The 13,067-nt window shown below is 40.4% G+C and overlaps 2 protein-coding genes and 1 pseudogene across 2 annotated transcripts; all 3 read left to right on the forward strand.

Moving 5' to 3' along the window:
- Window positions 1-444: 444 nt before the first annotated feature.
- On the forward strand, window positions 445-3,795 carry LOC135636928 (cation/H(+) antiporter 15-like). The gene is made up of 3 exons (XM_065149120.1): window positions 445-726; window positions 806-1,813; window positions 2,496-3,795. Exons 1-3 carry the CDS (start codon window positions 475-477, stop codon window positions 3,684-3,686), a joined length of 2,451 nt encoding a protein of 816 aa, XP_065005192.1. The 5' UTR covers window positions 445-474; the 3' UTR covers window positions 3,687-3,795.
- Window positions 3,796-11,221: 7,426 nt separating this feature from the next.
- On the forward strand, window positions 11,222-13,067 carry LOC135620345 (small ribosomal subunit protein uS10y-like). The gene is made up of 4 exons (XM_065123258.1): window positions 11,222-11,344; window positions 11,421-11,576; window positions 11,663-11,776; window positions 12,763-13,067. The coding sequence occupies exons 2-4, from the start codon at window positions 11,453-11,455 to the stop codon at window positions 12,903-12,905; spliced, it is 381 nt and encodes a 126-aa protein (XP_064979330.1). The 5' UTR covers window positions 11,222-11,344; window positions 11,421-11,452; the 3' UTR covers window positions 12,906-13,067.
- LOC135639452 (small nucleolar RNA SNORD36) lies at window positions 12,291-12,378 on the forward strand (annotated as a pseudogene).

Here is a 13,067-nt window from a genome sequence, read left to right on the forward strand (position 1 = left end):
ATCTGATCTCGTAAGGAACCCCATCAACGTTTATCGCAATTCCATTAATCCAAGGATGAACTGTAAGTTGTAATCAAACCTAGTGCACACTGTGCCGTGTCGATAGGCAAAATTGCAAGTGGGTATGACATCGTCAATGAGGACTAACTCCAGTTTGATGGAATCGGGAATCGGATTCTTTTGATGCAAAGCAAAAGAATGGATTTTGATGTCCCCGTCGGTGGCACGTCAAAGTGATAAGCCTCCTCCTCCTCCTCCGTGGGCGGAGGGTGTCGAGACATGGCGTGAAGACGCGCGGGGTTTGTTGGTCAAACCGTCAACCGTAGCATCTTCGTGGATCGAGGAACGTGACAATTGGATTGAGTTGACCATTTCTTCTCTCTCTTCCCCCATCCTTTTCAACCTCCTCCCGTCCCTATTCCCTCTCCGCACATCTCTCCTGCTCCCATCTCTGTTCGCTTCTCTGGTACCAAGATGGCAACCACTGCCGGCGCCGGGAGATCCACCGACGACAACCTCCTCAGTGCCTCGTACTCGGGAGCAAAGTCCATCTACTGCTGCCGTGCCATGTTGACCACCTCCGCCGGAGTATGGCTCGGCGACAACCCCTTCCGCTTCTCCTTGACCCTTCTCCTCTACCAGCTCATCACCATCTTCGGCGCGTGCAGCCTGACCCACGTCGTCCTCAGCCGCCTCGGCCAACCCCTCGCCATCTCTCAGATCCTGGTATTCATGCTTAACTCGAGCACTCGATTTCCACCAAATATGATCTCCATCTTAAGCTTTCGAGCTTGGCGAGACGCAGGCGGGCGTGCTGCTAGGCCCGAGCTTCCTTGGCCGAAATCTGTGGTTCGCGGGGCGATTCTTCGCCCGCCAGAGCTTCGAGCAGCTCAACACCATCTACATCTTATCCTTGGTGATCTTCTACTTCGTGGTCGGCGTGAAGGCGGACCTGAGTATGATCCACAAGGCCGGGAAGAAGGCGGTCGTAATCGCGGTGCTCGGCACCCTGCTACCCTACGTTTCCGTCTTCCTCATGGCCACTGCGTTGAAGCACAAGATGCCTCCTCGATTGACGGAGACACCCGTGCTCCTCATCCTGTCCGACGGATGGTGCCTGACGTCCTACCCCGTCGTCTCGGCCGTCCTCAGCGAGCTCAACCTCCTCACCTCCAAGCTCGGTCGCCTGGCCTTGTCGGCAGCCCTCATCGCCGACATCATCCATCTGTTTGCGGAGGCCTGTTTCGGCACCTTCCTGCTGAGCGGTAAGGAGGGAAATGCCATGAAGGGGTTATCGGGGCTGTTATCCTTCTTGGGCTTGGTGGGGATCATCATGTACGTCATGAGGCCGCTCGTGCTCTGGATCATACGGCGGACGCCGGATGGCGCACTCCTCAGCGAGGCCAGCTTCGTGTCGGTGTTGCTGATGGCGCTGGCCTGCGGGCTGATGAGCCAGATCATCGGCTTCGACTTCTTGGCGGGGCCCTTCTTCTTCGGACTGGTGCTGCCGGGGGGAGCGCCGCTGGGGACGACGCTGGTGGAGCGGGTGGACCGGTTCGTGAAGGGGGTGCTGTTGCCGGTGTGCCTGGCGGTGGGGGGGATGAGGATGAACCTGGCGTCGCTGGCGGATGCGACGCAGTGGGCGTGGTTTGAGATGTTCGTGGTGCTGTGCGTTGTGTCCAAGTTCGTGGGGGTGGTGCTGCCATGCATCTGCAGCAATATGCCTCACCGGGACGCCCTCTCACTGGGCCTCATGATGACTAGCAAAGGCATCTACGAAGTAGAAACTGCCGTCAGGTGGAAAGAAACCGAGGTATGCGTTCCTTTTCGATGGAATACTTTTATTTCTACGGAATAAATTGTTCATTCTGTTTCTGCACAATCCGTCCTAATTCCGAATAATTTATATATTTATTTATTTATTTATTAAAAAAGAAATCTATTCTTGCAATCAAACCGACCCTTATTAAGTAGCAGCCCACGATCTCTAGACCTCATCAAACTTTAGCAATTAGAGGTCACAATAATATATATCATCAGCATCATCATATAATTCTAACATTTTCTTTTTCCAAGATCATTCAAATAATATAAATTCATAATCATATAGTTCTAACATTTCTTTTTTGTTTTGGATTATTCAAATAATACAAATTCATAATTGTATCCACGTGTCATATTTATATTTTTTCTATTTTTTATTTCCAAAAGCAACTTATTTTTTTCTTTTATTTCATCCCCTCTTTCCTTCCTCTCCTCTCCTCTCCTCTCCTCTCTCTCCTGTTCTTCCTTCTCCTTTCTCTCCCTTTTCTCCTCTACCGTCTCTTGGAGCCGCCGTGAAAGAGACGGTGGTGGAGTGTCAACTGCAAATTTCTTTTTGATATTTTGTAATTTGATCGTTAATAATTTTTATATTTACATTCAGGTCCTCGTTTTGTTTGTAATTGCAAAAGATTCTAACTGGGACAAGTCCTGTTAACGCACGTGCGCTGCAGATGGTGGATGATCAGCTCTACACCACGCTCATCCTCTCCATCGTCATCTTCGGCGGCGGCACCGCTCCCTTGGTCAAGTACTTGTACCGCCCCGAGGATCGCTACGTGGCCTACAAGCGCCGCACTCTCCAGCACGCCATCCCCGACGACGAGCTCCGCATCCTTGCATGCGTCCACGAGCAGGACAACGTCGTCCCCGTCCTCGCCCTTCTCGATGCCTCCGGCCCCTCCCCTAACGCGCCCATCTGCGTCTACCTCCTCCACCTCATCCAGCTCGTCGGCCGTGCTGATGCCGTCCTCCACCCCCACCGGCGCCACAAGAAGTCCTCCTCCGTGCCCGTCGTCTTTACGGAGTCGGACCACATTGTCAACGCCTTCCAGTCGTTTGAGAAGCAACACCGGGATGGCATCTCGATCATCCCTTACATCTGCATCTCCCCTTACAGCACCATGCACGACGACGTCTGCTCCCTCGCCCACGACAAGAAGGTCACCCTCGTCATCGTCCCCTTCCACAAGCACTTTGGTGTTGACGGCAGCACCAGCTCCGCCAGCTCCGCTGTCCAGGCCGTCAACCTGAACGTCCTCCGTTACGCGCCCTGCTCCGTTGGCATCCTCGTCGACAATGGGCTCTCCGACGCCGGGTCCCTGGTGCACCGCGTGGCGGTCTACTTCCTGGGCGGCCCCGACGACCGGGAGGCGCTGGCCTACGGCGCGCGCATGGCGGAGCACGCAAACGTCGATCTGACGGTGGTGCGGTTCCTCCCGCCCAAGGAGTGGCGGGAGCAAGGGCGGGATGAGATAATCGACGACCGGATGCTGATGCAGTTCCTGCGAGACAGGGTGGACGGCGACCGGGTGGTGTACAGGGAGGAGGTGGTGAAGGACGGGGAGAAGACGATGGAGGTGATCCGCGAGACGAGTCCCCATTTCAGCCTGCTAATCGTGGGGCGGAGGGCGGAGAAGGAGTCGCCATTGACGGCGGCAATGTCGATGTGGAGCGAATACCCGGAGCTGGGGGTCATCGGCGACCTGCTGGCGTCGACAGACTTGGGCAGCCGAGCGTCCACGCTGGTGGTGCAGCAACAGGCGAGAGTGATGGGACCGATGGCGCGATCAGCGCATAGCCCCGTGAGCACCCCGAAGAAGAAACGGGTGGTGCCCCGACACGACGTCGACGGCGGCCGCTAATTACCTTCATGTGATGCTAAACTAGTTAGATTAACGTGCAGCTGATGCCGCTGCTGCTCCTCCATTGCTAATTAGACTGTTAATATATTATTGACTCTTGAATGCCTAATTTATCGTGAAATGATAAATTATTAGAAATATAAGTGTTAGGATCAACTCAGCACAAACAGCGGGAAGGATTAGTGTTTTTCTAAAAATTACATTCAGTTGAAAATTTTCGTTTCAATTAAAAATGTATCGAAAATATGTATAAAGAAGATGTGAAGTGGACTAAGCAGCAAGTCAATAGATAATATTAAAAAAAAGTAGAATAGAGATGATAAAGAAGATATCACACCGGATTTATAGTGGTTCGATCGTCGTGACCTACGTCCACTCTCGATTCCTCTTTGTTGAGGCCATCGACGTCTACGAATGATCTTCCTTCAATGGGCGAAGGCCAACCACCCTTTTACAATACTTTCTCCTTTTTATGAACTTAGGAGACAATCCATACAATTCTCACACCTCTTGAATGATCATAAAACTAGAAAGGGAGGAGGAGGACTCTTAGTACTTTTTCAATACTTTCACACTCCAAAATCTCAAGGCTTTTGTTCACACTTTCATGCTATTTCATGTAGGAAAGAGTTAGATATTTATAAGCCCTAATGACTTCAAAAATAGAGCCAAAGAGTGTCTCAACCTCGATTTCTGGGGTACTAGCGGTACCATCACCTAGTCTAACGATACTATTGCCTGAAAGAGCCTCGGAGACTAGGCTCTAGCAATACCATCGCCTGACAGGGTGGTACCATCGCCTAACAGGGCGATACTATCACTCGGTAACATTAACTGCTAGCAGTACCATCGCCCAAACCACTTAAGAGGTTGAGCCCCAAGCGGTTCCATCGCCTAGTCTGGGCGGTGCCACCGCTTGACGTGACTCCAAGTGGCTGAATGAACCATCCAATTAGCCCAATTCAACCTAGTTAAAGGCCTAGTTGGCCTTTAATTGAGTTGTTAGGATTTCTCCCAAAACTAACTCAAATTAAAGTCTTAATTATGATAGTTAAGGCTAAAACAATTATTCTACTTACAATCTAAGTTGTCCTGCACGTCAATGGTTCGACCAAACTCTCGGTGAACTTCCGGCAATCTTCCGGCGAACTCCTAGCAAACCTCCGACGAACCTCTAGCGAGCTTTCACTGCATCATCTGATCCTTCAATGTATCCCCCGATTCATCCTATCTGATATCCGATCATTGACTCCGACCCAACTCCGATTATTTTTTAATCGTTTTGCCTTTCTCACGATCGTAGTTAGTCCTACATCACTTATCTCAATACATAGATTATATCATTAATTCACCAATTGATATCATCATCAAAATTCAAGATTTAACAATCTCCCTTTTTTTGATGATGACAATCAATTGATGACGGAGTTAACCCTAACTCCCCCTATCTATATGTTGAGATAAAGTAAACTTAAATTCAAAAGGAATCATGGCATTTGAATTCTAAGTGAAATAATTTTGATTACTATGATAAAATGCAATATATCAATATTTCATACATCATCATAGATTAAAGCCATCCAAGTATAACATGCACAATTTCATCACTTTCTACATGATAATAAATCACTTTGAGTATAATCTATCATCACTTTCTGCATGATAATAAATCACTTTGAGTATAATCTATATGATATCAAAATTAACATCATCTAGAGCATTCATGATACTAAAGCATTCATATTTTAACCATTTATCACTTCATGTATGATATCATATTCAACAATATTAATCATTTCTTCCCTTTTGTCATCAACAAAAAGAAAATCATTCAATAATTTATGTAAGTATTTTAAACTATTCGAATAAATTTTACACTAATTTATGTGAGCTAGCAAATTTATGAAATGAGAAGTTAAAGTAAAAACTTTGCAAGATAACTCCTTTTGCTTTTTGAAATAGGCAAGCTAGCATTATTGCTTCAAAAGTTCTTTCTTTTGTCAAGAACCAAATCCATGAAAGGATTTAAACCAAATCAAATCCATAATAAATAAGTTTCATTGAATCAAGCTTCTATTATCACAAAGAGAAATAATTCATAAAAAATATTAAAATATACATACTAAAAATTCATGAATCAAATCCCTTTTATTACAAATAGAAGGAAGAAGGATTTATAGGAATTGATTATCACATAAAAGATAAAAAAAAATCCCAAAAGTCTATGAATAAAAACTCTTCTTCCAAAAAGGATAAAAAATCCATGAATAAATTCTCTTTGGTGAATTATATGAAAAAGGAATGAATGAAACGATCTCAATTTAAAAAGAAAAACTCAAGTTACAAAAAATAAAAAATCTGAAAAATATATATAGGAATTCATGCATTAAGAAGATTTAACGTGCCTAATTCTTAGAGTGTTACATAATATCATCAAGAAATGCATATTGAAAAGCACATAATATTAGAAAGTACATGTATGTTGTACTAATGAGCTTTCTCATTCATTAACAAAAAGAAATGAGAAATATACAAGCTATTCAGGTGGTGGTAAATAAAAATGCCTAAACATAGTGTCAAGTTATCGATAAATTTACTGCATCTCGGTTAAGATTTGATCTTGACATAGTTCAATTCGATCCGGTCGAGTCACTATGGAATCGACAGATGAGGAGGGTGTTGGCTTTGTTGGAGGTGTTGCCTCAAATGGACTAATAGGAGGACATTGACTTTCCCTATATACAGGTGTTTCTGATTTTGGTTCATATAGGGGAGGATTAGTCCTCCTTGGTAATCTAGTTCAAACATAATTTCTTATTATATATCTTAATCTTCTTAATATGTTTCTATTGATGACATTAAATCTATCTAGTTTCAAGGTTTCTTTGTCTGGTGGATGACTATGCTATGTGCATACATTAGTCTAATAATCAAGCCATCATATGGAAGCATCATATCTTTTATTTATAGTTCAATCATGTTTTGTTGTATCAGATATCCAAAATAGTTGTCATATCATATTATAATCCAATATATTGTTCATAATTATATTTGATTAACTTCATCATGATGGTATTATTTTAGAAGTAGAATATTTATCATGATGTGATGAAATAATTTTGTGGATAACAAGTGTTCAAACGATAAACAAATTTAGATTAAAAAAAGGTACATAAAGCCTTAATCCTAATTGATTCTTCATCTCATTGTCCTCTAAAATAGTAACATCTCATTTTCTCAAGAATTCCTATAATGTTGCAGATTATACTATTCGTAATGAGTATGTGATGCCCTAAGAGATAAGTGGATATCCTATTATGTTCATCCACATGCAAGTTATTGTAAATAACTGAACAAGTTTAGAATAAATGTGCTCACTTATTTGAAGGATTGGAAGGACATCTAAGTTACCAAACTATTGAATTAGTTCCAAATTACTTAATTCTTTTAGATCTATATATTTTCCTTTATGTATACTTCTAGACTCAAAGTTTGAGAATTTAAGGGCATGTTGAGGAGAATCAAAGAGTATGAAATCATAGGTTTCATATAATCTTCTCTTTTCTTTACCACTTGAGGATCTTCTAGATGTCATGAGAACTACATATATTATCAATGAGAGAACTATATATAAGAAGCAAGATCAATCAATAAATTTAGAAAAAAGTTTAAAAGATTACCCTTATAGTGATCTCTTAGAGAGTTGAGATTGATCCTTAGATTTGTAGAAGAGAAAGGTTTTGTAGAGGAAGAGCAAAGAGAATGAGAAGTGTAGAAGGGTTTAGAAATGTAGAGGGGAGGTGGAGGAAGGTTTGGGGGCGGTTCTACCATCGACCCTAAAAGCCCTTTTATAGGGCTCAGTTTCGGGCTATGGTACCGCCAGTTGGGCAGTGCTATTGCTTATGGATAGTGTACTCTAGTGGTGCTACCGCTTGTGCACTGCTTTCGACTCATCTTCAAGTTGTAATTTTGTCTTTCAACCATTCAAACTTCAACATTTGACCTTTAACTTCCTAGCAGCCATATTTAACATTCAAGTCAATATCCAATAATATTCAAGCTAACGTTTATGCAGATGATATTAATCCTATATTAGCATTCAAGTCATCACTTTTTTCTTATTGAAAGTGTGAGCTTCGTAGCACTTTTGAGATGTGCAGCCAATAATTTTCTATCTATGTACTTCAATGATTCAATCATATTATGAGACATACAAATCATAAATATAAGAAAATTTATAAAATAATTCAAGTCATAGACAATAGAATCGTAGGAGAATAATAAATAAAAAACTTTAAAAAAAAATGAGGTAAAAAATTCAAGATTTGTTTAGATGAATATCCTCGAGAATTAAGAAGATTGTTTCATGTATGATACATCTGAAGTAGTAAACACCAACAAATCATCTCATATGAAAACAAATCTAAAGTTATCATCATCTTTTTTAAGAAATCCAATGAAATCAACGTAGATAGTTTCATGTAAGATTAAAGATAACTAAGGTTCTTTAGCTTTATTAAAAAAAATCATGCTTAATTATTTAAAACCAAAAGATACTACATAAACCATCGAAAGGTTTATAAAAAATCCTCAAGTTTAAAACATTTTGATTCAAATAATCTTTCATTTTTATTGTTATATTAGCTAGTGAGCTTAAAAGATGAGTTGAATTTCTGATCATGTGCCTAAAGCATCCATTATTATGGTTCCATGTCTTGCTCCTAGCTTATGATTGTAAACACAGTTACAAGAATGAGAGTTTTGTTTTAGGTACTTATTTAATTTTGTATCCCTCATAAATAGATTTGTCTATCATTAAGTGATTTATGGTTCCTTTAGGGATCCAAACTAATTTGTGTGAATTAAACCGTTTAAATGAGCATTTGTAAGCAAAATAATCATATCTTTCACAAAAATTATATTTTTCTTTTGGTGAGACATGTAATGTAGGTTCTTTAATGAAGATAGTAAGCTTTTGTTGAGTATTACTCACAAAACCAATTCCTTCCTTTCTATGAACATGACCCTTAGTAGCAAGGATCATGTTTAAAGATTTATTACCTATTTTAAAATTTTCTAATGTTTCTTCTAGCAACAAATTTTTTTTAAATGATTTCAACTCTTCATATTGAGTACAAGGAGCTAACATATTATCATCATGCATGAGCGTTTTTTTTTTCTTTGGTAGCTTCTTATTCACTTGAGGATATTCATTTATGAAGTGCCCCGGTTTCTTGCATTCATGACATATGATTGTGTCCTTTTTGAGTTCATTTTTGTTCTTAGTATCTTATTTTACAAAACTTATGTTGTTTCTTCTTATGAATCTTTTGAATTTTCTTGTTAGAAGTGTCAAGTCCTCATCATCAATTGAACTTTTGCTCGAGTGATCTTCTTTAGTTTTAAGTATCATATTCTTCATGTTCTTTAGAATGTAGTCCTTATATTCATCATGTGTCTTACACGTCATTTTATAGGTAATTAATGACCCAATAAGTTCTTCAAGAGTAAAGTTGTTCAGGTCATTTGCTTCTTTTATTGCCATCACTTTTGGATCCCAATTTTTCGAAAGTGATCTTAGTATTTTATTGACAAGTTTAATATTAGAAAAAATTTTACCAAGTGCTTTCAAACCATTAACGACATCCGTAAAACAAGTGTACGTTTTTCCCATGGTTTCGCTTAGTTTCATTCAAAACAATTCAAAATTATGCATCAAAAGATTAATTTTTTACTCTTTAACCCTACTTTTACCTTCATGTGTAACTTCAAGTATATGTCAAATCTCATGTGCAGTTTTGCATAAAGAAACATGATTAAATTTATTTTTATCAAGAGTACAAAACAAAGTATTCATCGCTTTAGCATTTAAGGAGAATGCCTTCTTTTCTAAATCATTCTATTCGTTTATTAGTTTGGAATACTTATCAAAATCACTTTTAATAATATTCTATAATTCAAAATCCATAGTAAGCAAGAAAATTCTCATCCTAGTTTTTCAATAAGTATAGTTCGTCCCATTGAACATAGGAGGGCGAGTGATAGAAAGTCCCTCATGATTATCGACAAAAGCCATCTTTCTTGGGTTTTAAACCAAATAAAAAGTAACCTAACTGATACCAATGACATTAAGAGGTGGGGTGAATTAGTGTTTTTCTAAAAATTATGTTAAGTCAGAAAACTTCGTTTCGATAAAAAATATATCAGAAATGTGTTTAACATGAAGAAGGTGTGGAGTGGAGTAACATGAAGAAGGTGTGGAGTGGAGTAAGCAGCCAAGTCAATAGACAATATAAAGAAAAAGCATAATAGAGATGATAAGGAAGAGATCACACTGGATTTATAGTGATTCGGTCATCGTGACCTACATCAACTCCCGATTCCTTCTCGTTGAGGCTACCTGCGTCCACTAACGGTCTTCCTTCGATGGGCGAAGACCAACCACCCTTTTACAACACTTTCTCATTTTTACGAGCTTAGGAGACAACCTTTGCAAGCCTCATACCTCTCTTGAATGATTACAAAGCTAGAAAGAGAGGAGGAGAACTCTCAGTATTTTTTTTAACACTTTTACACCCCAAAATCTTAACTTTTGTTCATATGCTCTTTCATACACGAAAGAGTGGGGTATTTATAGGCGCCCCAATGGTTTAAAAAATAGAGCCAAAAAATATCTCATCATTGGTTTCCAGGGTACTAATGGTACCATCGCCTATAGACTAACATTGGACGATACCACTACCCAATCTAGTGGTACTACCGCCTGACAAAGCCTTAGAGAATGGGCTATGGCGGTATAACCACCCAATTTGGGTGGTACCATTACCTAGACCACCTAGGAGGTTGAGCCCAAAGCGGTTCCACCGCCCTGGGCGGTGCCACCACTTGACATGACTCCAAATGGCTAAATCAACTGGCCCAATTCAACCTAGTTAAAGGTCCAGTTGACCTCTAATTGAGTTAGTAGGATTTCTCCCAAAATTAACTTAAATCAAAGTCCTAACTAGGATAGTTATGGCTAAAACAATTATTCTACTTGCAATATGAGTTGTCTTACACGTCAATGGTTCAATCGAACTCTCGGTGAACTTTCGACGAACTCCTAGTAATCTTCCGACAAGCTTTTGGTGAACTTCCGACGAGCTTTCAATGAACCTCCGACGAGCTTTCGACGAACTCTCGGCAAACCTCCGGCGAGCTTTCACTACATCGTTTGATCTTTCGGTGTATTTCCTGATTCATCCGATCCGATGCTTAATTATGGCCCAACTCTAATTCTTCCTTAATCGTTTTACCTTTCTCACGATCGTAGTTAGTCTTACATCACTTATCTCAACACATGAATTAGATTATTAATTTATTAATTAATATCATCATCAAAATTCGAGATTCAACGATAAGAATCCGAATATTTTAGAAAATATAACATATCGCAATGTATTCGAATTATTTTAGTAATATCTTCTTAGATTTTTGTTTCTGAATCAATCAAGTTATCTATGTTTGTGTTGGACCATTTTGTAATTTAAGATCACCAGGAGAGCGCATCTGTAAATTCGTCAGTCTCTCGCACATGAAAGTAAACCCTAAGCCTGTTTCTTGAACGCGCAGGAGTGTGAGACGAAAAAAAGGCGGCGTCGTAGAGAAGGCAGAGAGGGGTACGGTTGAGGTCTTCCTTCACGTATCATCTATTCGTCAGGCCTCCATCTCCGATCTGACGATTTCTAGTGTTAGGTCTTTGCTTCGGTTTGTTCAGCATCGAAACCATGGCGGCGGCGGCGGCTTACGGAGCGATGAAACCGACGAAGCTGGGGCTGGAAGAACCCCAGGAGCAGCTTCACCGCATCCGGATCACCCTCTCCTCCAAGAACGTCAAGAACCTCGAAAAGGGTACGCCATGCCTATGACCTTTAGTTGGGTTCTTTAATCTTTTCTTTGACTGATTTCGCCCCTCCTGATCGATTTTGGTGGTTCAGTTTGTGCGGATCTGGTGAGGGGAGCGAAGGACAAGCGGCTGACCGTCAAGGGTCCCGTGAGGATGCCCACCAAGGTCCTCCACATTACCACCAGGAAATCTCCCTGTGGTGAAGGTATTGCACCCTTCCCTTCTCAGAGCTTCTTCGATCTTACCTTTAGTTCATGAGACCTTGTCCTAAACAGTTGCTTCCTTCAAGGCATTGTGTCGGTAACTTGGTGGCCTCAAGTATGATGTTCATTTCTGTTTATGTCTTCATTGAGATATATGTTGGCATTTCAAGGTTTCTTCTTGTTTAAATGAAACACGAGAGGCTGAAGTCATGCTTCTCAGTTTTTTCTTGTTTAATTGAAACATGAAGAGACAGACATTATGTTTCTGATATTTTTTATTTGCTTAAAGGAAACATGAAGAGGCAGTCATTATGCTGAGTTAGCCTTATGTCATTCAATGAAGTGGATTGTTCAAATGCAACTTGGAGGCTGGAAAGTGTCTTTTATGTATCCAATTTATATTTTTCATGTAAACCATTAATATCGTGGATGCTTCCTTACAGTTAAAAACAAAAGATCAAAGTTTCATTTCACGGTTGGGTTTCTTGTATGTGGTTGCCAGTAGATGATTTGACTGTGCAGATGATGATAAAAAAAGACACTTTTACTGAGCATTTTCTCTTATGAAGTCTCAACAAATCGAGCTTTTTAAAACTGATGCTCAGTCTAACTATCTATTTTGGCTTTCTACGGAATATTACACTTGGAGTACCTGATGAAGTATTTTGGAGGTTTTAAGGTTTTTTGTGATTTGGTTAGAAAGATGACTTCAGTGCACTTTTGAGAGCCTTTTCCTATATTTAGAAATTGACTGTCCTGCAGAATTTCATTATTTTTTGCAACTTCTGAGTGTATGTATGGCTCACGATTTGGATGCAGTTCTGTTCTTACCCATTAAAATGTTGGTCTTATTAATTTACATGATGTTTTGTTGTTCGGCTATGCTGCTGAAGGTTTATGGCTGTGCTTTAGGCATGTTATCTGATTCCCATCATCTTTTTGTGTTTGCTTTGTAAATTTGCTGAGTTTGATGGTGATGTTATTGCAGGAACCAATACATGGGATCGGTTTGAGCTACGCGTGCACAAGAGGGTGATTGATCTTGTCAGTTCTTCTGAGGTTGTGAAGCAGATAACCTCGATCACCATTGAACCTGGTGTGGAGGTCGAAGTAACAATCGCAGAGCCATAAATTGGTTTATTTAATTATCTTATGACATTATACCTTTAGCTTATCAATGTTTTTAACAGGCAAGGAAACTCTGGTTTCAGGAGGGTTTTCCAGAGCCATCTTCCATTGTCTTCTGTTTGAGATCTATTCCATTTTTAAGTCACAATTTGGTTTACTACTTAA

This window comes from Musa acuminata, chromosome BXJ1-3 (genome assembly GCF_036884655.1).
Source record: "Musa acuminata AAA Group cultivar baxijiao chromosome BXJ1-3, Cavendish_Baxijiao_AAA, whole genome shotgun sequence".
Lineage (NCBI taxonomy): Eukaryota > Viridiplantae > Streptophyta > Magnoliopsida > Zingiberales > Musaceae > Musa > Musa acuminata.